The 27,829-nt window shown below is 44.3% G+C and overlaps 1 protein-coding gene across 5 annotated transcripts; it reads right to left on the reverse strand.

The window, feature by feature from the left end:
- Positions 1 to 239: 239 nt before the first annotated feature.
- PHF11 (PHD finger protein 11) lies at positions 240 to 27,323 on the reverse strand. Of its 5 annotated transcripts, XM_039382898.1 has the most exons (12): positions 27,207 to 27,323; positions 26,719 to 26,773; positions 22,713 to 22,826; positions 21,675 to 21,812; positions 19,919 to 20,026; positions 19,039 to 19,172; positions 15,640 to 15,686; positions 9,680 to 9,738; positions 8,158 to 8,224; positions 6,533 to 6,655; positions 5,143 to 5,214; positions 240 to 1,145 (listed from the first exon to the last, which is right to left on the reverse strand). In XM_039382898.1, the coding sequence occupies exons 4-12, from the start codon at positions 21,780 to 21,782 to the stop codon at positions 1,009 to 1,011; spliced, it is 855 nt and encodes a 284-aa protein (XP_039238832.1). In that variant the 5' UTR covers positions 21,783 to 21,812; positions 22,713 to 22,826; positions 26,719 to 26,773; positions 27,207 to 27,323; the 3' UTR covers positions 240 to 1,008. The 5 variants fall into 5 exon arrangements, 4 of the variants coding, with proteins under 4 accessions (XP_039238832.1, XP_039238830.1, XP_039238831.1 ...); XM_039382896.1 differs by lacking the exon at positions 26,719 to 26,773; XM_039382897.1 differs by lacking the exon at positions 27,207 to 27,323 and having other exon boundaries at positions 26,719 to 27,163.
- Between the last annotated feature and the right edge of the window lie 506 nt (positions 27,324 to 27,829).

A 27,829-nucleotide genomic window follows, 5' to 3' on the forward strand; every position in this document is an offset into this window, starting at 1 on the left:
ATTGATACCCACTGTCCTACAGAACAAGCTCCCGTCAGGAATTCTGAATGGTCAGGGGCAGAGTACAGCTGTTGTAACAGGATGTTACACTTCTCATGAAACCATGAGGGCAGTGGAACACTGGTGCTGCTCTGCTTCCTACTGAGGCATGGGGTGTTTACAGCAGGGCCTGACACTGTTCCTCTCCTTGGTCACGTCCTATGCAGCGGGGGGGGGGGCAGTGAGCACGACTCCATACATAGCTTTTTTTAAAAATGTTTTATTTTGTGAACTTCACCTTTTGTAGCTAAACAATGCTTTTCTGTATTCAAACAACTTTTTAAAGGCAAAACACAGGGAAGTTGGATCCTTTCGTAATGGAGAAAGGAAGACAGAGACCACTGTTTGATCCCTTTGACATTGTACATATTCTGAGGATAATGCCCAACTGTTTTTGGTCTGCCTGTAAACACTGTATTGCCACTGCCATTACAGCAGAACTAGTTACACACTGACCAGTCAAACAAGAATAACTTGGGTTTTTTAATTCAAGTCCTGTTCAACATTCAAAAGGCTTCCTTAAGTGCAAGTTCTGCTCATTTATCTTCTTTGGAAAGCCAAAGCACCAATATGATCCTGAAAACATCACTGTCTAGACACAGACAGTGCAGCAGCTATGGCACAGTCAGGAGAGGGCTCCACAGTTAAAGTGACTTTAACAAGTGTTCTGTTGCATCTGATGTTCCCTTGTCTTGGAGCAAAAAGTCTTCACTGGAGGGTTTAAAAAAGCTAAATTTAGCGTATAACACTGAAGTACTACACAGTAAGGTTTGAAGACAAAGATTTGAAAATTTTAAGAACTTAAAATTATTGCACCATTGAGGTATAAAAATGAGTATGTGACCCAGTTCTTGTTTATGTCCCTGTCTTGGGAGCGGGAACTTAACTTAGACATGAACCAGATGTGCTCTAGGGTTTCTATCATTAGAAAATCCTAAATATTGACATGATTACAGACAGGCTTAAGCATTATTCAGACATCATACTAGATGTACTGGCTGTGCTCTCTGGGGTAGGAAGGACTTCTTTTAAGTCCTGCAGTAGCTCTATCTTGTGATCCAGTCTTTTTCTGTTTTCTAGAAGTTCTTGTATTTTTTCTTCTGTTCCTATTACAAAAAAGAAAAGGATGAAAAAGCCTTTATTCATACATAACTATTTATTTAATTTAAAATACATGTTACATATGCATAAACACTGCAGAGGCTACAAATGCTTAGTTTAAACTACACTCCTCTGCCTTTCTTCAGCAACATCTTTAACCCACCACTCTTCATGAAAAGCTGGACCATTTGTTGGAAGAAAGAGCCCAACTGATACATCAAAGAAAGCACAAAGTAGTGTTCCCATACTTTGTCATCCACCTAACAAAATCCATAATGTAGCTGGTTTTGAGATTAAATTTAAACCATCACATCATATGTAAAAATTATTAGTTTAGTTACTAACCCAGTGCCAACTGGCATATGAACTTTAAAAATTCCCTTTTCAGATTTCATTTCATTTCTATGGGAAAAAGATGCATTTTAAATCTTTAAAGATAACATCTCTGAATTACAGTCTTAACGTAAATTTACTAGCAGATTTTAGCATACGAGACAATTAAACCTAAAAAGAGATGATTTGGACAACTGCATTCAACAGCTCTATGCTCAAAACTACAACTTGAGCATTTAATTCTGGTTCTGGCAGAATTGTTATTGACAGTACCCTGATGGGATTAACCAAGGTGTTTACCTTATTTGCAAAGCTCTGCCTGACTGCATTTCTGCTTCTCTCTGTTGCTTCCATTTTCCTAATGTTAAAGATTATTGAAGTCAGTGAGATCTTGGTAACAGGCCTTGCCAGTATTCAGCAGCATTACCAAACCTTACAGTGTTAATTGCAAGTTTTAAATGAAGCACCTGCTTTGTTCAGTTAACGAGACACACAGAGGTGTTGGTGACCTCTGAGCAGCAAGGTTGGTCTGTGAACAACAAATGAGATTCTCTCAGTGTGTGAGAATGTCAGAGTTCACATTCTGGTAAGAAGGAAAAGACATTTTATACAAACTGAAAATATTTTTTCTCTTTTGGGGGAAAGAGGATGTCTCCAAAGGGGTAGAGTGGGGAAATTATCTCCAGATGTTTATCTCATGACATTTGGAATTATAGAACCTTAACTGATTAAAAAAAAAGAAAAAAGCAAAGCACCTTTGGCCTTCCACCTCCCTGCTGCTTCTTCCTCTGCAGTAGAAAGCCCATAACTGCTGCTGTCTGTGCATGTACATGGAAGATTATGTACGTGCATGTTTTTAAGTACATTACCCAGAGCTGGGTGTGGGTGTTGGAAACAGGCTCCAGAATGATGGTGGTGCCTGCTGCCCATGGAAAATTCTGGGTAGCAGATCAATGGTGCCCCACGCTTGCTCTGACTGAAGAGAAGCAGATGGCTCCTTCTCTCTGCAGTCAGGTGACATCAGTATTTGACAGCACTTCCCCCTGCTGCCCCCCAAAACCTGTGCCTGCCCCTTCACAGTGTTTAACAGCTCAACAGCAGAAAAATCCACAATGGAAACAGTCCCCTTCACTGCAGGGGCGGGGGGCAGGCAGCTTTCATGGCACTTCCATGTGGTACCAAGCCCATGCGGTCACAAGAACTAGCAGGCACATACTTGAAGAAAAAGTTGGACATATACAAGTGAAAGCCGGGAAAAAAAAAACCCTCCTAGAGACTATTTGGATATGAATTAAAGAATTATGAGAAGTAAACAAAACAGCTTGGTTAGAGCATGGTGCTAAGTAATGCCAAAGTTGCAGGTTCAATCCCCATAGGGGCTGTTCACTTAAGAGTTGGACTCAGTGATCCTCGTGGGTCCCTTCCAACTAAGAATGTTCTGTGAGGATGTATTCAGCATTTGGGTGATCTACAGATGGAAGACCTACAGCTCAGACATACAGCTCAGTTTCTCTTCTGCCAAAAGGATATGGCAGAAATAGAAATAGCCCAGAGAAGGATGTCAGGGATGGGAATGACTGGCCTATGGCAGTGCTTCCACAGGGAGGCAGAAACAGATTAGGAGCCTTCTACCTCATAGAGGAAATGACCTAAAGGGAAAGAACATGTATTTCTTTAAAATCAGGAATGGCCTGAGGGACATGGGCCTGGAAGGACTACCCTTGCTCTTCTGTAAGACAAGTGCTGTGGATTCTCAGTGGAGGAACTGCATAACAGTTTTAAAATTAAGGATCATGGCCTTTGTCTGTGCAACTGAATTGCAGAATTTGCTGCTACACCCCCCCTAAAAACAAATGCTACCAAGGAGCTCAAAAGCTACTGGACAGACAGCTGACCAGCAAAGAGGAAATGGAAGCTGATGGAGAGGTATCTTCCCAAGCAGGATGCACAACAGAACTGAAAGCAAAACTAAAGGAAGTCACTTTTCCTTGGAGAAGAGGACAAGGACCTCCAACCTAGAAATTTGAAACTGCTTCTGAGGTGATAGCACGTCCCGTATGGAAAGTTTTACAAGCAGACAAGTTTGCAGTAAAGCTGCATGCTGCAAGAGAACTGTGTATCCTTGCATATAAAAGGGATTTAAAATAGCAGTATCAACAGTTACAGTTCAGAGGAACCTTGCTGTGCTGACACGTAAGGCTTTAGAACAGGGTTTGCATGATAATGCAACAAATGAAAAAAATAAAGTGCAAAAACGGATTGAAGGTAAGGCATGTCAGATGACCCAAAATCATCAGCTCCAGGAAAATATCAAAGACGACACAGTATTTATACTAGTCTTACTTTATTTCTTCCTTGACTTAGTACATCACCACAGAGACTCCCTATCGAGCTTGTAAGGCAGGTGACAACAACAGAAAACCCAAACCAAACAAAAAAAAACCCTGGTGATATTCTTCCCTCCCTACAGTCTCACTTTCATTCCTTTCTCACTGGTTCATTTTAAGAGCTCCTCTTCAATCAGTTTTGGAACCAGCCTTGATGTGTGTTTTCGTTACTGACCTTGAAATTAAAAGGAGGACAGTGGCATCAGAAAAGAAGATTGTGTGGTACAGGAAGAACTGAGCTGCCCGAATCATGGGGAACTGGGAGAGGGGACAACTTGTACCCACAAGAATCACGTGACTGTGTGCACGTAGGTGCCAATATCAAGAAATTTTTCTGCAAGCTGAGAAGAAAGTGAAATAATTGATGCAGCTGTGAAAGAAACAAGTACAATCCAAGGTTGTGTCCCATGAGGAATTCCGATCCGAGATGTTTTAATGCCCTCAGACATTCTGTCTGACACTGGCAGAACCTTGTGTCAGACAACTGCAACAACCAGACACTCCTACTGCTGAAAAGGGGATTTAAGTGCAAGAACAGAAGACTAAAGGGAGGAGCCTGGCTTTTTCAGTCAAGTGAAGGGAAAACAGCAAACATTGCCTTCACACACTGAACCTCAGTGTTAGCTAATTAAAGCCCCTTTCACTGTAATAAATTAAAGCAAAAGTCAGAACAAGGCTGCTAACTCAGAGAGAGCAAGAGTTAATTGGAGCAAGAGACTCACCTGTCTGAAAAAGTTTTAGCCTTGTTGCTTAAATCAGCCCTAGAGTTTCCTTCCACACTGGTCATCCCAAGCAACCACTCCTGCCCTTGTTTCCATTTCACTCTGAGCATTGTCATCTTGTTTTTCAAAGCATGTTAGAATGGCCAGCAGGCCCAGGGTAAATTCTGCTAGTGCTTGGCTGCTGTGTTTCAGTTAAAGGTATTAGTCTGAACACCTGTCAGGCAGCAGCAGAGCTATAACACAGGCAAGCTACTGAAGAGAGGCTGCAGAGAAGGAACCAAAATAACCTGCAGGAGAGGGGAGTTCCCCTGGGGCAGAGACCCTTTGGTCTTTTAAAGCTGTGGAACTGAGTTGCCTGCCCCCTTCAGCAAAATTGGCATACTGTACTTCTAAAGATTCAGGTAGCAGGCTTTTATTCAAGAGTTTACATAATATTGAAAAAAAAAAGTTCCTTGGAATTTTCATTTTAAATTATCATTTTATCAAAATTCTCAGAAGAATAGCTTCAATGCCAAAATCCAGACCAACTGCTACTGTTCTAACAGCTTTTCTGCACGTACCTGAATGAATATTTGTCAGTATATTTTCAAACAGTCCACAGTCAAACAGTGCCATTACTGTCTCTTCATATTCTGGGGAAAGAGATAATTTAATATTACCGAGTAAAGGTTTACAGAGCCCTACATTAGAAGTAACACAAAACAGTAGTTAGTTATTTTCCATCATACTGATTGCTTGAGGTTTTAAGACGTCTTCCTTCTCATACAACCTATATTGAGAAAGAAGGATCAAGTTGTCAATTCTACTTTCTTTTTAGTTCTCTACAGAAAATAATTCCCTTTTTGGGTCTGCACCATCACATGAACAGTCCATTTAAAAAAGAGCAATATACTTAAGTCATATTCCATTCCATTGTGTCAGGACTGTGTGATGGCAAGGCTGACCGTACCAGTTTCCCCTGACTGATCATGGGACATGTGGGACAGAGCTATTCCTGTTCAGTGTTAAAAACCATCCAAAGATTATGCCTCAGTTTCATACCTGAAGCTTCTGTTGAAGCAAAATACAAAATGCTCACAGAGTTCAACTGACCATTAAGAGGTTTCCTTCGTGTGCAGACTCTGAATCTCTAATGTGTCCTGGACTTCATTGCTGCTTCCAACAGCTGCCTGTCATGTCACACACAAGCTGCTTGTGAAGGAAGACATATCTAGGTGGGAAATTTCACTTTCCATGCATGTGCTTCAGTTACTTTGCATAAAATAGCATTCTTTATGCAAAGGTATTACTCATAACTTTGTAAAACTGAGAGGACAATAGGAGAGGAAGGTTTGAAATTTTATTTAACGGTGTTGTGGACAAAGCAACATTAAACTGGAATTCCCCAAGAACAATGTACTTCATAGAAGCTGATAAACGGATGAAAACCCCAGATAGGCACTAAGAGCTGACAGTTAGTTGTAACAAATCAGTCAAAGACTTAAAATATACATACTCAGAGATTTTTCACTCAGAAGAGAGTGCTGATATTAACAGACAGCTGGTCCCTCTGTGAAGCTGTAAGAGCAACACAGACTTACAATCCAAATAAAACCTTCCAGTTCTCTTCAGGACCTCTCTCTTTTTCAGTGCCTGGGAGAAGAGGCCACTCTGATCCTTCCTATGTTTATGCCAGTGGGTAAAAGGTGGCTTCAAAAATTCAAGTCAGAAGGTCTCACTAGAGCATGCTCAGTTGACAGCTCTTATATAATGTTGAGAAAAGTTCCTTGGAATTTTAATTTTAAACATTTAAAAGGGAAGGTCATTCTCAACCCACTGCACAGCTGCAGAAATAAGACAGGATTATATTTAGCACTACAGTATCCCCAGGAAGGTGGCCCAGGGCCAAGTACCTGGCATTCAGATCCGCATTTCTGCTTTGAGAGCAGAGTCCCCCATGGGTCTCCATACCTGTTTCTGAAGTGTTGTCATCCATTAGTTTTTCCTGTGCCAGGTGAAGTGTGTCCAGCATTTCTTCAAATATGTCATCTAGAAGCCCAGCCTGTTTGCATTTCCTTACAAGGTCTATCTGGACTGTTAAAACACAAAAACACACTCATACAAGTGATCTGTAAAGTGGGCTTTACTCCCTGTCTTCAGAAACTAAAACTAAAGCTTTTTGGTGAAAAACCTCCCTCTGGTAGCAAATATTTTTGCAAATCTCTGGCTCCTCCAGCTACCCATGCAGCCCTTTTCAATGGGAACAAAAAAGCAGTCTGGCAAATGTAAGCACTATGCTGGGTGTAAAATTCCCTAAGCTCTAGGTTTAGCTTCATTCATCAAAAGCAAATATCTCAGTAACTCTAAATGTACCATTCCTAAAGACTCCTGGAACTCTCCAGTACAGGAAAGCAAGTGATTTGTCTTGCTTGTCCTTCTCCCAATTCTTAGGACCACACCAGAAAACAGTGCAAGAAGTGAATCAGTATCGGATTTAGTAATAATTAAGGCTACTTTTACTCCAAATGATCCAGGCATTAAACTTGTTTATTACAGCCCATTTTATAGACCTACTTTGTCAGATTTGGACTGCTAGAGAAATAACTGTCTATTTTTAATTCATCTGGGAGCAGCAGGTCAGCAACAAGTCTCAGTAATGAGCAATGGGCTGTTCAAAAGGAAAGAGCTATCGGACAGTTCACAGAAGTCTGCCAGTCTCCATTAAAAACACTATGTTTTACTGGAGACATTTGTGAGAAAAGAAACGTCGTCTCACTTACATGTGATGCCCTACAAGTATTTCAGGATTCTTTATAGATTCCCTGTTCTTTACAGTGATAGTAGAAATTCAGAAAAAAGCACTAGGCAGCCACCTGAAATACCATGCCCATACACTAAGCATATCCACAGGGAGGTGAATAATCACCACTAGCACCTTCCAAACTTCCAGGTGACAGCAGAATCCCGACAAGCAATTGCAGCAGGAGCTTCAGGGTAACATGAAAAGCGCAGCACTGAAGGACGGGTCCTGTGGTCCATTTCACTGTTGCAATATCCTATTTATGCAGTAAAATGCTATATTGTGTTAAGCACCCTATGTACACCCAGGCTTCAAAAGGTAAGATATGCTGCCCCCACATCTCACGGCACCTCCTCAGCTAACCCTCTCCAGAGCACCACCATGCTGAACTCACCTCTCTCCTTCAGGAGGGGCTCAGGACAAGGAGACTAAAGTGAAAGAGGACAGGTTCCCTTTTAAATTTAGCTGCACTCATACAGAGGAGGGAGGTCAGGCAGAGGCACCCCCATTTGCAGGAGACATAGAGCTGAACACAGCAGCCAGAACAGGGGCATTCTCAGGTGAATCACCAGCTCACATCACACGGCAAGTCTCACTCAGCCAAACCACAGACATTTGTTTGCTCCACAGTCATTCTGCAAATCAAACTTCCGCTGCCATGCCAGAGCTTGGACAGTCACTCAGGAGAACAATAAAGGTACATTTGCAGCATCACTGCTACCAGCTATCTCCAAGCTCTGGACTTCAACATAATAGATCATAATACCTCCTAGTTGCTCTATAAAGTCAGTCTCACCTTTATGCCTGTTGTTTTTTCTTTTTAGTGTTTGGAAATGGTTTTCTTCTGCTTTCTCTTCTGTTTTCTGTAAGATAATCAAAACAATATATTTTTACATCATACTAACATTTACTGCTGTTTTCATTACCAGAAAGATAGAAAGCAGCCTGCATTTCTGTGAATACAGTCAGCTTTTCTGCACAGCTAGCGATATTCCTCTTCAGACATTCAATTTTTAAAATGGAAGCAAAAAGCAAAAACACTAAGAAAAGCCCAACACTTGGGACACCACCCTCCTTAATCACTTCATTTGCAAATAGCAGAAAAGTTAACAAATGTCTATTGCTAACTCCCAGGGCAGATGATGTTTAGCTCCCTAAACCTGATGTAATGCTGGGAACGATTTGGAAAAGGGGAATGTTTTCCTTTGGATAGGATGCAGTCATTCTCTCCTGTTTCACGTCATACCACAGGACTGTGAACAATTCTTCAGTTCTGTCCCAAAACTCCACCAGTGTAAACGTGCATTGCTTACACAGTGGTAAACAATTTATCCCACAGTGATAAATCCTGGAACCCCTCACCTTTTTATTTGCAGTGTTTGTATTGATTTCCAAGATCACTAGCATGGGAGAAGACCAGAAACAGAGCAATACTGTGAGTAACTGGTCAAACAAATCTCAGTTATAATACCAGCTGAGAAATTCTTAGAGAAAAATAACCAACCCTTCTGACAGTACTACATAAATGCTGAAAAGATCATCCACATCCCCTCATATGAACTCCCTTTAATCTCAAGACTTGGGAAAGGCAGACTATTTTCCCCAGGGAAAGCTGGACACCAATTCCTCTAGAAAGAGAAAATCCCAACCCCTCCAAATGTCAAAGAGAATTCCCACGCACACTTTTGTAGAGCCAAGAGAATCACCTCAAAACTTAAAAGAAGCTCTATTTACAGGTTTTCTAACAACAGCCTGTAAAACAATTCCCCCTGCAACCAGAGGGATGTTTGCTTGATAGCTTCAAACCCTTGGGAAGGCCATCTGCAGAGTCCAGAACTGCCTGATCTGCAATGAAAGTCTGCCAGGCTTACCATGAGCACAGTGTGCTCACACAAACAAGTGCAGGTTTAAAAGACTGACTGACTCATCAAAAGCAGTTTTTCGTGGAAGCCGTGTCAAGCCCTAAGCAAACCCGAGGGGCATTGTACTTCCAAAGAAATGGAGCCCCCAAAGGGAAGCTCTTTCTGCCCATGCCAGGATCACAGCCACCAAGTCAGCCTGGTTTGGAGGGTCCTACTGCATTTGTTGTGTAATTGCCACATTACACGAGGGCAATGCCAGCTCTGCCTGAAGCGGCTTCAAATGCAAACAGTATTGGTTTGACGGAATGGCAAGATCCAAACAAGGCAGCTGTAAAGGACAAGCAAACTGTTTCTGTGAGGAAGTCTTTCTCTGAACAGTCAAAATACTTCACTAAATAAGTCCTTTGCTGTAGCAGATGTGGGTTCCTGTTTTAGACTGCTGAAATTCAGAATTACCATTTCTTCTGTGATGGCAGGAGATGTCAATGTATATCTTCTCTTCTTATTAGCTGCACCTAGGAATCAATAGCAACAAAGAAACAAGTGCAACAACCTCAGACTGATGACTACACATCATTCAAACTCTTTTTATTCCAAAAAGCTACTCAAGTGAGGCACTTTGGGTGGCAAGGCAAGAGTATGTTTCAGCTTCCCCAAATACCTGACATTTCAGTGGAATGCATGTTATTTCCATCCAAGAAAAATTACAACCCTGAACCATTAGGGAAATGTGCAAATCACTGTAGCATTAGAATATCACTTTACCTTTTAAACTCAGCAGATTTTTGATTGTTGCAGAGTGAACTTATTTTCCCTGGCAGCAGCACTACCTCTAGTGGTAAAAACTTCCGGCAAATTTAAAAAGATGACTTCTTTTTTTTTAGACAATTCTTGTTTATGTTAATACACCCTCAAAATTAAGACTGCATAAAGAATTATTTTAGGTGTCCCAAAGATATGCAAATGGCATTAGGTTTTTCATTGATTTAATGACCATCCTAGAAAACCTCCAGAAGCAGTCTGACTTGTCAGTTGAATATTATTTATGCTACAAAGTGTTTTTAGTGATGTGGTATTAGATCTCTGCAAAATCATCTGCTTTCACTGTGTCCTTTCCATTAGCATGCACCAGCCTCTTGCCAACAGCCTATCTGGCAGCTTTTGGAAACAGCTACAGTATCAGAGAAGGATAACTCTGGCAAGTGGCAAGGAAGAAATGGCAGGAGCAGAGAAATCCTGAGAAGAGTTCAACCACCCAACAAAACCTGAGAGTTTTAAGTGCAGTGGGGTTATATGCTGCCTTCTGTATTTAAGTCCAGAACCTCTGGACAGCACTTTAGTAAGGTCTTTCCTGTTAGAAGTCATCCTGTCAAAAGGAATGAGGAGTCATTGTATGAGGAGGCTGTTGAAACAAGTTTGGGCTTTGGGTACTGATGCCGTACATTTGCATTTTTCACAGCATGAAAGGAAATCATAGTCTCTGACTTGATCCAAAATAAAGTTGCATGGCCTAATTTGTGTCCAGGAGACATGGGTGTAGATACAAAGTGTTCCTTGCATGACATCTTTGACATGTGATGGGATTTTCTAAACTCTCCCTGATATTTGCCATGAGGACACCTTATACAACAAGAAGAACACAGCCCAAAGAGTAGCCCAACCTCTCCCGCCCTGCACAGCACCTGCTGCTCTCTGTCAGCCTTTACTCTCCACATCTAACATTTCCAGTTAAACAGACGTTGGAGCCTGTTTCCAAGCCCAAACTGCCCTCCCATGTGGAGCTGTCCTCTCCCTGTGTAGAGCTGCAAGGAGAGTTCTTGGCCCCTAAGGCATCTTATCTGCTTAATTAAACAGCAGAGCCCCAACAATTCAGCACAAGAACATTGTCTCAACAAAGAACAAGGGGATGTTCCTTGACCCTATTTTCTTGAAACTACTGGGGAAAACAGGCCTGGAGAGGCAGCTTGTGCTCCCACACAGCCCAGTGCTGGCTCTGCTTGCCCCAGAGGAACAGCTGAGTTACTTCATCCAAGTTGGATCCTGAAAGTCAGAACTACCATGCAGCCAGAGCACTTCCACCCCAGCCTGTCTCCCTCACTGCCCTATGCAGACCTGCAAACACCTCATCACAGGCATCCCCTGCCTGCTCAGATGGCCCAGACAGAGCACCTGCTACTTCAGCTGATTCACCAGCTGATTCCCCCAGCTATTCCAAGTGCCACGTGTGCATCTGAGAGCTGCTTACAAGCAAGAGACCTTTGGCTTGGGGAACAGCTACTCTATCAGACAGGTGGGAGAAGGTGATTTAGGAGGTAGGGCAGACACTGCCAACAGAATCCATTTAGCCCTCAGAGGGTCTCCAAATTAGGTGCCTCTGGAAGAACTCTAGGAGAAAACTCTGTTCTCAGGGAATACGTCATACATTGTGCAACATTTGACAACACAAAGACATTAATGATATTAATGGAAGAAGTACCAGGGCAATTAAAAAGGATTTCAAGGCGCTGGGTCGATTAGTTAATGGGACAGGAGCACAGGTGGTGTTTGCCTCAGTTCCTGCAGTAGCAGGGATGAACGAGGAGAGGACTAGGAAAACTCATCTTATTGGTTTTTTTGACCATAGGGCAAATTCCATGGTACCTAGTCTCCTCAAATCAGATGGGCTTCATTTATCTAGGAAGGGCAAAAGGACTCTAGGCCATAAGTTGGCAGGGCTGATCAGGAGGGCTTTAAACTAGGTTTGAAGGGGGAAGGGATTGAAACCAGGCTCTCCAGAGAGGAGCATAAGGGTGGAAAGCCCGAGTTAAGGGTGAAATCAGCAGCCCAGCTGAAGTGCATGTACACCAATGCACACAGCATGGGTAACAAACAAGAGGAGCTGGAAGCCATCGTGCAGCAGGAAAGCTGTGATGTAGTCGCCATCACGGAAATGTGGTGGGATGACTCGCATGACTGGCGTGCTGCCATGGGTGGCTACAAGCTCTTCAGAAGGGACAGACAAGGTAGGAGAGGTGGAGGGGTGGCTCCATATGTTAGAGAGTCTCTTGACTCTGTGGAACTTGAAGTCAGTAACAACAAGGTTGAGTGCCTGTGGATCAGAATCAGGGGGAAGGCCAACAAGGCTGACATCCTGGTGGGAGTCTGCTACAGACCACCCAATCAGGATGATGAGGGTGATGAATTATTCTGCAAGCAGCTGGCAGATGTATCAAAAATTGCCAGCCCTTGTTCTCGTGGGTGACTTTAACCTGCTGGATGTCTGCTGGGAACTCCACACAGCAGAGAAGAGGCAGTCTAGGAGATTCCTAGAGCACATTGAGGATAATTTCCTGTTCCAGCTGGTAAATGAGCCTACCAGGGATGAGGCCCTGCTAGATCTTCTGTTCACAAACAGAGAGGGGCTGGTGGGAGATGTGGTGGTCGGTGGATGTCTGGGGCACAGTGACCACGAAATAATAGAGTTTTCAATGCTCAGGGATGCAAGGAGGGCCATCAATAAAACCTCTACACTGGACTTCCAGAGGGCAGATTTTGGCCTACTCAGAAGACTAGTTCAGAGTGTACCCTGGGAAACAACCCTTGAAAACAAGGGGGTCCAGGAGGGATGGACATGCTTCAAGAAGGAAGTCTTGAAAGCACAGGAGAAGCCTGTCCCAGTGTGCCAAAAGGCAAGCCGGCAGGGAAGATGACCGGTCTGGCTGAAAAGGGAGATTTTGAAGGAAATTAGGGTAAAGAAGAGAGCCTACTGACTATGGAAAAAAGGGCTGGCTACTCAGGAAGAGTTTAGGAATATAGTTAGGTCATGTAGAAAGAAAACTAGAGAGACAAAGGCACAACTTGAACTTAATCTTGCCACTTCTGTGAAGGATAACAAGAAGTCCTTCTACAGATACAATAAGAGGGGCAAGGAAAACCTCCATTCTTTATTGGACATGGGTGGAAATATAGTTATCAAAGATGAGGAAAAGGCTGAGGTATTTAACACCTTCTTTACCTCAGTTTTCAACAGTAAGACAGGTTGTCCTGAGGACAGGTGGCTTCTGGAGCTTGTAGAAAGAGATAAGAATCTGAATAGCCCCCTGTAATCCAGGAGGAAACAGTTAGTGACCCACTGAGCCACTTGGATCCTCACAAGTCTGTGGGACCAGATGGGATCCACCCAAGGGTGATGAGGGAGCTGGCAGAAGAACTCACCAAGCTGCTCTTCATCATTTACCAACAGTCCTGGCTCACTGGGGAGGTCCCAGATGATTGGAAGTTGGTGAATGTCATGTCAATCCATAAAAAGGGCTGGAAGGAGGACCCGGGAAACTACAGGCCTGTCAGCCTGACCTCAGTGCCTGGCAAGGTTATGGAGCAGATCACATAAGTGATCTAAGTGCAATCACACAGCACCTACAGGATGGACAAGGGATCAGACCCAGCCAGCACAGGTTTAGGAAGGGCAGGTCCTGTCTGACCAACTTGATCTCCTTTTATGATCAGGTGACATACCTGGGGGATGAGGGGAAGGCTGTGGATGTGTCTACCTGGACTTCAGCAAAGCCTTTGACACTGCCTTCCACAGCATATTCCTGAAAAAGCTGGCAGCCCAGACTTGGACAGGGGCACTCTCTGCTGGGTTAGGAACTGGCTGGAGGGACGGGCCCAGAGAGTGGTGGTGAACGGTGCTGCATCCAGTTGGCGGCCGGTCACTAGTGGTGTTCCCCAGGGATCAGCGTTGGGCCCAGTTCTATTTAATATCTTTATTGATGATTTAGATGAGGGGATTGAGTCCACCATTAGAAATTTGCAGATGGCACTAAGTCGATCAGCTGGAAGGCAGGAGGGCTCTGCAGAGGGACCTGGACAGGCTGGAGAGTTGAGATGATTCCAACGGGATGAGGTTCAACAAGGCCAAGTGCCGGGTCCTGCACTTTGGCCACAACAACCCCATGCAGCCCTACAGGCTGGGGACAGAGTGGCTGGAGAGCAGCCAGGCAGAAAAGGACCTGGGAGTCTGGGTCGACAGGAAGCTGATCATGAGCCAGCAGTGTGCCCAGGTGGCCAAGAAGGCCAATGGCATCCTGGCCTATATCAGGAACAGTGTGACCAGCAGGACCAGGGAAATGATTCTTCCCTTGTACTCAGCACTGGTGAGGCCACACCTGGAGTATTGTGTCCAGTTCTGGGCCCCTCAGTTCAGAAAGGACATTGAGGTGCTGGAGCAGGTCCAGAGAAGAGCAATGAGGCTGGTGAAGGGACTCGAGCACAAGTCCTGTGAGGAGAGGCTGAGGGAGCTGGGGTTGTTCAGCCTGGAGAAGAGGAGGCTCAGGAGAGACCTCATCACTGTCTACAACTACCTGAAAGGAGGTTGTAGCCAGGTGGGGGTTGGTCTCTTCTCCCAGGAAGCTATCAGTAAGACAAGAGGGCATGGTCTTAAGCTTTGCCAGGGGAGGTTTAGGTTAGATATTAGGAAGAAATTCTTTACAGAGAGGGTAATCAGGCATTGGAATGGGCTGCCCAGGGAAATGGTGGATTCTCTGTTCCTGGAGGTTTTTAAGATGAGATTGGATGTGGCACTTAGTGCCATGGTCTAGTAACCACAGCGGTAGTGGATCAAGGGTTGGACTTGATGATCTCGGAGGTCCCTTCCAACCCAGCTGATTCTAGGATTCTATGATTCTATGAATGCTAACAGTCCAACTGAGCTTCACTTCAGAGCAAAGGCCAGTCTAGGACCCACTTCACTTTGAGCAGGGTTGCATGCATTAGATTGATAAAGTCCAGCTTTGGCTGGTTAATTCAGTGAGATTTCCAACTACCTCTGAATCAGCAAGGATCAAGACTGCCAAATTAAGCTGCATTTCTGTAGCATAGGAAGCAATCCTTGAACAGGTTGTATAACCCTTTTGTTACACTGAAAAAGTTCTTTGGAATCCTTCAGAATGAAAGGCTCTATTTTAGAAAGTACTGCAGTGAATACAGAAGATGCAAAAGTGAATGTTTGAACATAACTACAGATAAAATGTCAAGGTGACCTCTTCTGTAACAGCCTCTCTTTGCTAATCAAGTGCAAACTTGTGCGTGGCTCTCCTGTCTCACGTGGACTTTACAAGCTGCCTGGGCCTACCTGCCGGAACAGAGTCAGAATAATTCCAAAAAGGATCAGGTCCATGGTGGTTTAAGTCAGTTTTGAGGGAGATTTAGGGAAGATTAAATTTAAACATTCTTCAATTAAATTTAAACATACTTCAAAAGACCTTCTTGATTTTTGTGCATCCATGTGGATCTCAACCAAACCACTCCTGTAAGATTGGAAATCCACCACTCAATATGAAGGTGGAGTAACATTTATTTTGTTCAAATGAATTACTGACTGTAGGATGCAAACTTTTAGAACAAATGAAATCAATGAAGGTGTTAAAGAAACTCACCATAGTGACTGGTCCTATTGCTTGGGTCATGTTTTGGGCAGAACACTCTAAAATTTAAGTTCAATTTTAAGAAAAAGAGAAAAAGTATTAATAAATTGTAAACAGAGTTATGCTGACTGATTTTAACAGTTATTTCCCCCTCTTTTCATTAAACATAAACTGAAAGACACTTAAAAAGAATTATAAGAATTTTTGTTCAGCATTACCCACCTAAGAAGGCACCTGCTATGAAGTCACAGGCCATGCACAAGCTTGTATCTCTACTTTTAGAGCCTCACTGGACTCTCAACACCGAAGCCTTGAATGACCAGTTCCATCAGCCCACTCTGCCTGGACCCGCCCACTGTTCAAATCCCACGTCAGACACACTTCATCTGGTGTGGTGACCACTGTGTCAGAGGCAACTCTTATTGAAACGAGGTTAATGCTGCCAAGGTGAAATACCGCAGAACTAACATTCCGCTCCCTCGCCCTGCACCATCAGGCCAGGAACCTCTCCTGCCACACCTGCTCACCAGCCAGCTTGAATTGACAAGCCCTGCTCCATGTGCCGGCAGAGCTGCACAGCACCACCACATACAGCACCAGTGACTTGCTTGGAGATCTGTTGGAATGTAAGTTCTTTATGACACAGTAGAGATAAGAAGAGATCTTAGCAAGAAGCCTTGGGATCTAAACAAAAGCAAGATAAGCAAGCACACTTGTAGACTGTGGTAAATCTCTTCGTGACTTTGTTTTGCCCCATCTATCATTGTAAATTGTGATAAAGAAATGCCTGCCTATCTATTTGATGAGAAGCATCTCCCTGGGTTTCCTGGACCTTTAATTCCAGCTATGAATGGAATGTCCGTCCCTCCTTCCACAAACCCTATACATAACGAAAGTTTTAATTAATAAATGATTCAGTCTTGTACACGCAAACTGTGTCCATGCAATAATTCAACTGTTACAGAGACCTCTGTGCCCCTCCCCTCCCCACTGCCTGTGCTGACAAGGTGGTTCCCAAATCCTAAGGAAGTAGGGCACCCTGTTTGAGATCCAGTAGCTTAAAGCTGCTCAATCCATTCCTCAAAGGCTTTAGTAGTATGCAAGATGAGAATATTTTCACTGGTTCTAGGAGAGCAATGTGAATTCCTTGGAAGAGGCAAAATGCAACAAATATAACTGGAAATATTCCTTATCTTCTGGTTACAATAATGCGCAGAGAACATGAACCAGCTTTTATAATATGCCTTTCTTACAGAAGGATCCCAATTCACTTCTTAAGCAAAAATGCCTTATAAAGAGCATGATTTAGTTGAACTCTTCCTTACAAATCTATTTGCCAAGCCTACTGCTCAAGTCCTTGGAAGCAGTTTTTAAAGGGAACTGCATTTACTAGGACATTTTCTAATTACTGTCACTCTTATTTTAACAAAAATAGAAGCACTGCCCTTAGAAATGCAGTCCATTTCCTTGAAATGGACTTTTCATGCTTTTCTGCATGAAATGTAATTTTATGCACAAAAAAATCAGATTTAGGTATGCCTAACAACTCAATCAGAAAGCTAAGTAATGGCGACACCTTATTTACAGCCTTGAATTTCCAATATTGCCCTCTGAAGATTGCTTTTATTTCTTTCCCTCCCTTCAATTCCAGTCTTTCCCAGTTAGAAACAACCCTCCTAAGCACAAGAATATCTTATAAAGAACAGACAATATATTTTACTACTCAGGCCACTTTATTTGGAAGCACTTCCCTACTATCATTTTTGCAAGACAACATAACAAATCTACTTATTTCCCCACCTGTACTCTTACTGCCCACTTCCACAGCACTGTATGCCTTCTCTTTTTGCTGCTGCTCTATTTGTTTTGATATGCTCATCATCACAACAATGGCAACTCAGAATTTAAAAACACCAGCTCCATCTCTCTCAAAGGAATTCTCTCCCTTGATGTGCTTTTTAGTATGTCACATTCACTGTTTTTCAAGTCCACTCTCCAATAATTTCAGGCTAGATACAATTTTTGCCATTGATACCATGCAAAAAATCTTTAGGTTCAAATCCTTGAAGCCTGCCTCACCATCTTTTTCTAATCCAGTCCTTTCCCATCCCTTCAATACAGGTTGCTATAGTCTAGTTTCCCATATTATATCTATGTAGAACACACAACTAGTCTCACAGTGACATTTTTAAGGGTCTCTCTTCCAAACCTCCAAGCTCAAACACCCATCACATCAAACTATATATTCAACCACTGCTTTACCAGTTTCTATCTAGACAGTTCCACTTATTTTTCAGCATCTTGAGAAGGTCAGTCTTCTTGAGCCCAAGTTATCCTTTCTAAATACATATAATGAAAGCCATTTATTCTGTGATCACAGGAAGTTTCCATCTTCCCAGCTATACTCCTTCATGAGCTTGGCAGACTTCCAAAGACTTTACAAGCATAAACGAAACATACCATCTTCCCTATACAGCTGGGCTTACTGCCTTGCATTTTAGACTGACAGCCCTCGTGAAGCAGCCAAGAGTGCAAGTGTTTTGATACAAAAGGACCCATCTTCCACTGCTACTAAGGACTGCAGTAGTCCATCGTTTTTTGAAACAAACAGTGATCAGATGATCCCTCAGACTAATCTAAGGCTAACCTGGCCTGTGATCCCTCTGGTTTTGCACAGAAACGAACATCAGGGGTTTTATGCACCTTAGACTTTACCACAACTCCAGCATTTCAAAAGGTCCCTGAAGTCCCAATTTCTCAACCGCTTCATGTGCATCCTCCAAACAACTTGTTCCGTTTGTTAATGGCAACGCAGGCAGCCCAAGGGCAGTGGACACGAGAACTAGCATGATCAGGACAGAAACTTTACTTAGAATCTATTTAGTTGTGTTAATGCTAGTAGTGTACTTGAAATACAAGGTCCTTGGTGGGAATCAAAGTTCTCTGCTAGCATAGGGAGGGAAAATTACCAGAATTTGCCTAATGTGAACAGACCTAGAAGTACTGTAGCCTACTCCATGCTCAGACTGCATTTACTGGAGCTTCTGAACAAAAAAAAATAGAGTATTTCCATGATATTAATAATAAAAATCTTGGTCCTTGAAGACTAGCAAGGTAGTCAGTAGGGACTGACTGCCTCAGTTTTGGCCTAGTGAACTTTCAGGTATGTTACAGGTTCAAACACTAAATAGATTCCCTCCCACTGCTGTGAAGTTTTCATGTGAAAGAAAAATGTTTCCCCCAGTGCTTGCAAACGGAGGATCAAGCATCCCTTTAAGAGAGAAGAAAACACCTCCTTTTCTAAAAAAACCGTTAAAAACCACGTGATTTTTAAGCCTCTCTTCCCGACACCACCATCACCACCATAAAAATGCTGACAGCGCTTAAGTCAGAAAACACTTGGGTAAATACCGGTAGACCCCCTTCACTTGGTCGGTTTCTATGGCAGCGTCGTCGCAGAGCGCGCAGTAGTAGTGGTAGCTCCTGCGGCAGGCTCTCTCCTCACAGCCCACAGTGGCTCCTTTCTTGCGGCAGAAGTTGCACACCTAGAACAGGATGGGGTGTAGCACGTAAACGTCACAGGCGGCTACTGAAAATCTTGCCATGTAAGGCAAATACCATCCTCTGCGGGAAAGTCCAATATTTCATTGCAAGTCACTTTTGTGTAATTCATTAGGCAAGCTCACTCCTGCAAACTCCCATCCTGGTCATAATTTCAGCCACCTTTTTGCTACCTTTACCTCTGCTTTGTACAGATACATTTGTAAGATGATGCAAACGTGAGGGCACTGGGTAACTTCCCCAAATTACTTCAAGACCAGTGAGTATTAGTGTTTGTACTTATGTTTTCTAGGATAACTTCATAAGGAAAAGAGTTCCACTCAGGATGTAGGGGAGGAGAGCAGCTGAAGACAAAGCCAATTACAAAAAAACCCTCATACAAATGACCTTTGTTCTGCTAAACACAGAAGGTGCTTCCCTTTACACTTATGGATTGCATGCTTTTGTTTCAGGCACTGGCTTAGTCCTTCACCAAAGTCTTAGGAAACTTTGACTAAGGACTTAGAGGCCAGAAACAAACAAACAAACACCTGCATTTTAATACAGAATGAACTAAATTTCACCGAATATAATGCCAGTGATTCTAACATCAAATCTGTAATTTTCCTAATCTTAGTAGATCAGAAAGACTAGGTATTTTTATGTATTTTTTTTAAAGCACAGAACAGGCCAGATAACCTTCAGTACTATGAGACTGGACTAACTGCACATTCGGAAACAAACTCCTTACCAGCCGCTTTCCTCTCCTGAGCTCTTTCAACACTGATGCCACATCAAACCTTATATCCAGATTTTCTGGGTTATACTCTTCAGATTCCACAAATCCTGAGGAAAATAACTAAAGACAAAAGGGACAATATTAAGAAATAAGAGTGACTCAGTCACCAGTGCAGAAAAGAGACAAAGAGCGCATCTTTTCTTCTTGCACTTGCCCTACCTAAGGAGGTTAATTTTCCTCTGGGTTTTTAATAGGTTTCACCTATGCTAAATAAGGAGCTGTGCAGTCAGAGGAAGCTCCTCTTCTACACAGGAGATTTCACATGACATGAAAGTGAACTAAGAAAAGATAATGAGGTAAGAAACTTATTAAGGAACATGAATGAAAAAAATGTGGAATTCTAGCCTGCCCAGAGTAAGGAGGAGAAGCCAACAGACATCCACACCTTGAACATCTTGTTATGTGCTCAGTTGTTCAGACTTATAGCTGGATGCAATATTTCTCTCTGATAAGATTTCCATACAGCCCAATGCTGACAAGAGTTGACTGCATGAAAAACATAGGAACATTGTACAAAGCCTGGGAGAAATCCACAAAAAATATATACATGTACACTTGGGCCACTTTAATTCCCACAGAACTGCTGAGCCATGACGATGAGTGAGGAAGGGGAAGTTCTTGACAACTATTTCCTAACAACTGTATATAGCTAATTCCAAACAAAGGCATCAACTTTCATCAACTGGCAGGCACAGCCTGTCTGCTCAGAAGGTGATAGCTAACTGCAAGAAACTCAAACAGCACAGATAAGTCTAAGGCAAAGAAATGAGTAGAGTTGCTGGCAAGAGAGAAAGAAGAAGGGAGAGAGAAAAGCGAGGAAGAAGTTTCAACACTGGAGCAACATTAAAGCCCTAATAAAACCTGTTTCAAACAAAACATCTAAGTAACACTGTAAAAGAGGTATCAAATGTTTCTGAAATATTCTGTGACAAAAAGAACTAACCAACCAAAAAAGGTAGCTGAAAAATAAAGATGTACACATAAAAACTGTGAGAATAAGAAGGCTGGAACAGCAAAAGCCAGAAAACTGTTCTAACAGCAGACATTTCCTGCACTAAATGACCCTCAGCTATATTCTCCCTCTCCTGAAGGGAGAATACAGCATCTGTACTTGATTCTGCACACCAAGAACCAGTTCCATCAAGATTCCAGAATAAAGGGGAGGCATTCTGACAGCAAGAAAAGTAAATGCATTCTAGGATCACAGCACGCTTCAAGCTTCACAGATATTTTTATATAATAAATTTCTGATATTTTTACTTCTTATTTTAAATAAGGCACAGACTGGGAAGTTTTTTTACCTTCATGTATCAAGTGAATACTTTCCTGCAAAGGTTTCAGTGAGTACACAATTTCCTATGTGTAGATAAGAACTTCCTTCTTATCCAACTTAGTGTCTCGAGAAGACCTATTACTACTAGTAGACTGTACGTGTGCCTAGAATCACTGATCAGCTACAGACACACATGAAAACACCAAAAATCAACATGTCCAGCTGTGCAGCCATGGCCTCTCCCACTCCAAAATCCTGGCCAAGCCCTGTTGCTTTTCATAGCTTTTCAATCTAATATAAACTTGCTGGTTTGAGTAACCAGCCTTTCAAATCAGATACCACTGTAAAGTCAAGAACAAAAAAAGCAGTGGAAATTTCCCCCTTATCCCTTCTTCTCCACTGGTCTTAGGTACTGACCGACTAAAAGCCACTCACCAGACAATCCTGATGAGCTGCAATATCGCTCTCTTTGGCAACATACATTACAGAACCAGCCGCCCCTTCTGAACAAAATGCACATGTTCTTCTCACCATCTTCGCCATTATCCAGAAAGCACCTAGAGCAGGAAAAAACTGGGACAAAACACAAAGCAGTTGATGTAACCACCATATGCCAAGTAGGACACAGAAAAGCAGAGCTTGCTAGCACTTGTCCTCTAACTGCTCCTTCTCTTACATCTCCTGAAGCTTGGTGTTTTGCTCCTCCAGCAACAACTACCAGTAGAATAGGCAAAGCCCACTCTTGGGACAGCAGTGGGATGGAAATCAGCTCGCAGGAGCTCCAACTGTTGGAGCAGGAGGAAAAGTGGTTTCTCTCTTCTTGGAAAGTCACTAACAAGTCATAAGGGACAACACAAGTTTTCAAGCTTGCTTGGCAATACCTGCCCCAACAACAGGACCCAAGAGCAGCCCAGCAAGTCACACCCTAAGGAGTGAAACTCCTTCTACTTGGAGGAGGTCAATCACTCATAGCAGTGCTTTTCTTAAGGTGCTTCTGCCACATGTGGGTCTGCAAGTCAACAGAGGAGAGAAAATCACCTGTCCCCAAACATCTACAGTGCATTCCAGGAGTTCACAGAAAACAAGGAAGAAACACTAATTTCTTACTGTAAGAAAGATGTAGCAAAGAAGCATGGAAGGGCCTGTAAGTAAAAGGGAGCAGAAGACAGAATCAGAAACGAGAGATTTGAACATTCTCTCTCAAAGAGGTGAAGCGCTAACAGGAGTGACAGAATTTTCTCTATGCCCTGGGATTTGCTCCAGGCACAGCTGTTCTCTTTTTCTGGCCATATCCACTCTAGTCTTAATTGTTGTTCTTCACACAGTCTCTCTTTTCCTCCAGCAGCTGCAAAACTTTGAGGCCATCTACTTATTTCACAAAAACAGTCTACAGGCATCTGGACGAGCCTTCACACATATCCCCCATCAGTAGTTTAGAGCACCACACCACAACATCAGTAGCAGAAGTTTTACTTTGCGTTTTTTTGTGCAAGTCCACCGCAGAAATCTTCAACAACTTCCCACTCCTACTAAGTGTGATACTCCACTGTCCTTTGCTGGAGACGCCACCTCTGACAGCACAAAGTCCTGTATGACAAGGGGAAGAAAATCTGCATTTACTTTCAAGAAATAAGAAAATCTGAAGTTAAATTATTCTAGTGAGGGAAAGGTAGTAAGGTCCAAGTACAAAATCTCATAGTCCACCAAATCTTGCAACTTTTATCTGGCTTTCAACAAACTGTTTTCATTAGTTCCCATCTCCCTTGCATAAAACAGACTGGGTAGTCCCAAGTGAGAATTGCACCAGAGCAGAAGGAGATTTTTTATATGTTTTCTCCCCTCTAGCTCACGCTACTGAGAATTTACTTCATCACAACAAGCCACTTTACCTTCACAGACATCTAGGGGGGATTTCCCCTCCATCCTTCTACCTCTTATAAGCAGGGCAGGATAGGGACTGATTTCCAATATCCATCTATACAGTGACCATCACAACAGTCTCAGAACTTCAGCATTAAATAAATATGATAGAAACAAACAGAAATATATAGAAATATTAGAAACAGAATAGAAAACAGACAGAAAGAAATTTAAAAGGAGAATGAACTGGAGTTCATTCTAGAATGAACTAGGTCTAGAATGCACGAAAAGTTCTCTGTGGCAAGCTAATACCTGGAATTGATGCAGATACATAGGCCCTGTCAGGCCCAGTCAGAGGAACCAGCTCTAGGAACTTAGTGAGGAAGAGGCTAAAGATGGAGTCTACAGACCCTGGTGTTCTTACAGACTCAGGAGAGATCACTCACCAAATAATATCACAGGCAAAACAGACTCAACTTGGGGATATTAACTGAATTTATTACTAATAAAATCAGAGCAGGATAATGAAAAATAAAATAAATCTTAAAAACACCTTCCCCCCTCCCCTCCCTCCTTCCCAAGCTCTACCTCCTCCCCCAGTGGCACAGGGAGATGGGGAATTGGGGTTACAGTCAGTTCATCACATGTTTCTGCCACTGCTAAGGGAGAGAAGTCTTTCTCCTGCTCCAACATGGGATCCCTTCCACAGGAGACAGTCCTCCATAAACTCCTCCAGCGTGAGTCCATCCCACGGGCGACAGTTCTCCACAAACAGTTGCAATGTGGGTCACTTTTCCATGGGGTGCAGTCCTTTGGGCACAGTCTGCTCCAGCGTGGCTCTCCCCCAGGATCACAAGTGCTACACCAGGAAACTTGCTCCAGTGTGGGCTCCTCTCTCCATGGGTCTGCAGGTCCCTGCAAGGGGCCTGCTTCAGCATGGGTTTCCCACGGGTTCACAGCCTTCTTTTCAGGCATCCACCTGCTCCAGTGTGGGTCTCCTCCAGGGACTGCAGGTGATTCTCTGCATCCCCATGGTCCTCCATGGGCTGCAGGGACACAGCTGCTTCACCATGTTCTGCATGGGGGGCTGCAGGGGAATCTCTGCTCTGGTGTCTGGAGCACCTCCCCCTCCTTCTCCACTGAGCTTGGTGTCTGCAGAGTTTTCTGCTATCCTCTCATACATACACACACACACACACACACACACACACACACACACATATAGTTTTCTACTATATCCTCTATAATATTCTTACTCCACTCTTCTCTGACCACAATTACATCTGCCCGATAATTTTTTTCCCCTTCTTAAATATGTTATCACAGAGGCATCACTATCACTCCTGATTGCCTCAGCCTTGGCCAGTGGCAGGTCCATCCTGGAGTTGGTTGGCATTGTCTATGTCTGATATGGGGGAAGTTTCTGGCAGCTTCTCACAGAAGCCACACCTGAAACCACCTCCCGCTACCAAAACCTGGCCACGCAAACCCATGACACCCCCACAGGAGCCTTGCTTCAGTTCCTTCCTCTTCCCTAGCTTTCTGCTATGGAGTACTGCCCAGAATAGGACATGGAGCTAAACAGGGCAATGGATCTGGCTGAGTGCTCCCATGCAAGAAGGGGGAGGCTAAAGGCAGGGTTCCAGTTTCACAATTTAACTATATTTCACCTAAACAATATCTTGCTTTTGCAGGGCTTAAGTTAGCTGCTCACAGATTCCAGTGGAACCCCAAGATCTGTCCAAAAAGGCAGGAAATCCTTGTTCCTTAGTCCGCTCTTCCACTCGCACTCATGACAGCAAAATTCTTATTTCTCCTACTGTGTCTTGTTCAAGTTGAGGAATCTGTTCCTTGTCCAGAAGCTGGTCTGCATCTTTGATCAGCTCCGTCACTTCTCAATCCCTTCTCTACTCTTGCTTGCTCCAAGAGGAGCAAGCCATCTTCAAAAGGGTGGGCTACCATTTACAGTACAAAGTCACAAAGTCACTCTGTACCCTTTTCTTAATAATTGTTAATATTCCAATCACATTTTAGACTGCTTCTGAGCAAAGAGCTGACACTTTCATAAAACTATTGCTGGAAGCTCAAAGCAGCGAAGCAAATGCAAAGCTCAACACGCGATGAGGTCCACAGTGATGAGAGCAGACATGGAAACCAGATGGAGGGCCGGTAGTTTGTGCTGCCAAGCATCAGGGACGAATGTGAGGAGGGGCGGGAGCCACGTGGTCTCGTTCTTCCACTTGCTTACCAAGACTGCTACCAACTACACCTCCTGAGTACTCCATGCAATGCGACCACAAAGAATGGAACACTGGACGACAGTCCCAGCCACAGCACGTTGTACAGTAATGGTGAATAAGGTATAAAAGTACCCCAATTCATACCAAACTGGGAACATGAGAATTTGACATGGAAATTGTAGGGACAGATCAAAAGGTTTGTCCTCCTCACCCTCCCCAGAAGGGATACCTTTCAGTGAGACTTGTGTACTTGGCTACATGAAGTCACAGAATCACACGATCAATTAGGTTGGAAAAGACCTCTGAGATCACCGAGTCCAACCTATGACCAACCACCACCTTGTCAACTAGACCATGGCACCGAGTGCTATGTCCAATCTCTTCTTAAGCACCTCCAAGAATGATGACTCCACCACCTCCCTGGGCAGCACATTCTAATATCTAATCACTCTTTCTGTGAAGAAATTCTTCCTGATGTCCAACCTAAATCTCCCTATGTTTTCACCCAGAACATTAAGTTGTGATTGCAATTGTGTTGTTAGTGTTTTATACAGCTATTCTTCAATAACACACGTATATCTCGGACAACTCAAAAGAACCTCATATATTACATTTAATAAGCCACACTCTTCGTGAACCCGACTGGATCCTTTGAATGTGACCAGACCTACAGTTAATTGACTATTCCTGCACCCAATATCAGGCCTAGAATTGTGGTTTTGCAACAACTACGTACTACAGTTCCCCAGATCTCTTTCTGAAGTGGTATCAGATAGTGCAGAGGACATCAGCATTACAGTTACTACTCTGACACATCATATCCCACTTATCAACGTTGGATTTTCATCTCCTGTTTATAGTCAATCCCTTGCTGTCACAAAGTCCTTCTGCAACCCTCCGTTTCCACTTCCATTGTCACAGGAGCAGGCTGTGGGAACCCAAGGGGACCAATTCACCTATATGAGTTGGACTGCCCTCCAGTCAGAAGACAGAGATGCAGCTGACAGAAAGGAACAGTCACACCTGGCTGCTTCCCCTGTACCTGTGCCATTTCCTCGAAGTAAGGCTGTTGGGGTTGGTTTTGCTTTTGCAATTGTGACAAAAGGTAAGATACTGGGAAAGGAAACAGAAAGTAAAAAAGGACAAGGACATTGTTGGCAAGAGCACACTTGTGCCACTTCCAAATACATCCTGCTGAAACATCACCAGTTTGTCTAAGTATTTCCTCTCCAGGCTCAATTCTGAAAGCATCCTTGCACGTAAATACACGCATTTTACATGGGAGAAAACTAAGGCACAGAATGTCACGTGGCATATCCACAGAGGGGAAAGGAAAAGAACCCAAGTGTCCTGACTTCCAGCACGCCAAAGAAACCCACCGCCCCAGCTCCAGCTCCGCTGTCCTCTTCCCCGCAGAGCAGCGAAGAGATGGATCTGCGGAAGCAGGAAGACAGAAGGAAATGACATATCAGCTCCCCGACACTCACCGTGCCCCCCGTTTCCGCTTTGTGGGGAAAGAAGCCCAGCTGGAGATGGAACAGTTAGGGTTAGGGGTGGGATGGGATGGCTGGGCACGACCCACACGCGTCCCCCCCCACTCCCCCCAAAATCATTACAGCACAAACACACCCAGCCTTTGCGAGGAGCAAAACCAAGCAAATCTGCCCTTCTGAACACCTTTCACTTGTGGTCACCTCGTTCCAAACCCCTGCCATGGGCAGGGACACCTTCCACTAGACCGGGCTGCTCAGAGCTCCATTCAACCTGGTCTTGAACACTTCCAGGGATGGGCACACACAGCTTCTCTGGGCAACCTGTGACAGGGCCTCACCGCCCTCACAATAAAGTGTTTTTTCCCGATACTCACCCTAAACCTGCTGTCGCCCCACGGCCCCCCCGTCCCGGCTCTGCGCGAGACCCGGCAGGGCCCACTCCTTGGCACTGCGGGGACGGAGGGGGGGTGACCAGCACTCAGGAGGCGCCGAGTCTCGCGCACTCCCTTCCCTTCCCTCCCCTCCCCTCCCCGCTCCGCCCCGCCCCCCCCGCGTGCCCGCGGTGGCACTTACCGCCCGCCCGCCCGCGGCCCGGCTCGCGCACGCTGCCGCTCCCACCGCCCCCTCCCCCGCCCCCAACGCTCCCGCGCGGAAGTGGGCGGGCCCAGCCGGGCCCGGAGCATGCGCGGTGGTGCCCGTCGATGCTTGCCCGGAGCACCCCCCTCCTCCCGGCACTGAAGGGGAAGGCGCGCGCCGCCGTTCCGTCAGTCACGTGATCGGGTGGGGACGCCCGGGCTCCTCCCCGCCCTTTCGGGTAGGCCGCGGTCTGGGACCGGGAACGCGGGTTCCATAGTCGCCCCCGGCGCTCCCGGGGCGCCGCCGGGCAGCCGCTTCCCGAGGGCTTTCCCCATGGGAAAGGCGACACCCCCATGCTCCCATCGGCCCCCCGTTCACTTTGCACAGAATCACAGAATCAATTAGGTTGGAAAAGACCTCT

Source organism: Pipra filicauda, unplaced genomic scaffold, assembly GCF_003945595.2.
Source record: "Pipra filicauda isolate LSUMZ 115617 unplaced genomic scaffold, ASM394559v2 scaffold28_size6257848_pilon, whole genome shotgun sequence".
Classification (NCBI taxonomy): domain Eukaryota; kingdom Metazoa; phylum Chordata; class Aves; order Passeriformes; family Pipridae; genus Pipra; species Pipra filicauda.

What these genes read in the sequence shown, in the direction of transcription:
- PHF11 (XM_039382895.1), bottom strand. Translation starts at nt 22,433, where the DNA reads ATGTTCAAATCTCTCGTTTCTGATTCTGTCTTCTGCTCCCTTTTACTT. An exon ending in CTGCCATCACAGAAGAAATG is followed by an intron (nt 8,225 to 9,679) that starts GTAATTCTGAAT and finishes ATTATCTTACAG; the next exon opens with AAAACAGAAGAGAAAGCAGA. An exon ending in TGACAACACTTCAGAAACAG is followed by an intron (nt 5,215 to 6,532) that starts GTATGGAGACCC and finishes CTCTTTCCCCAG; the next exon opens with AATATGAAGAGACAGTAATG.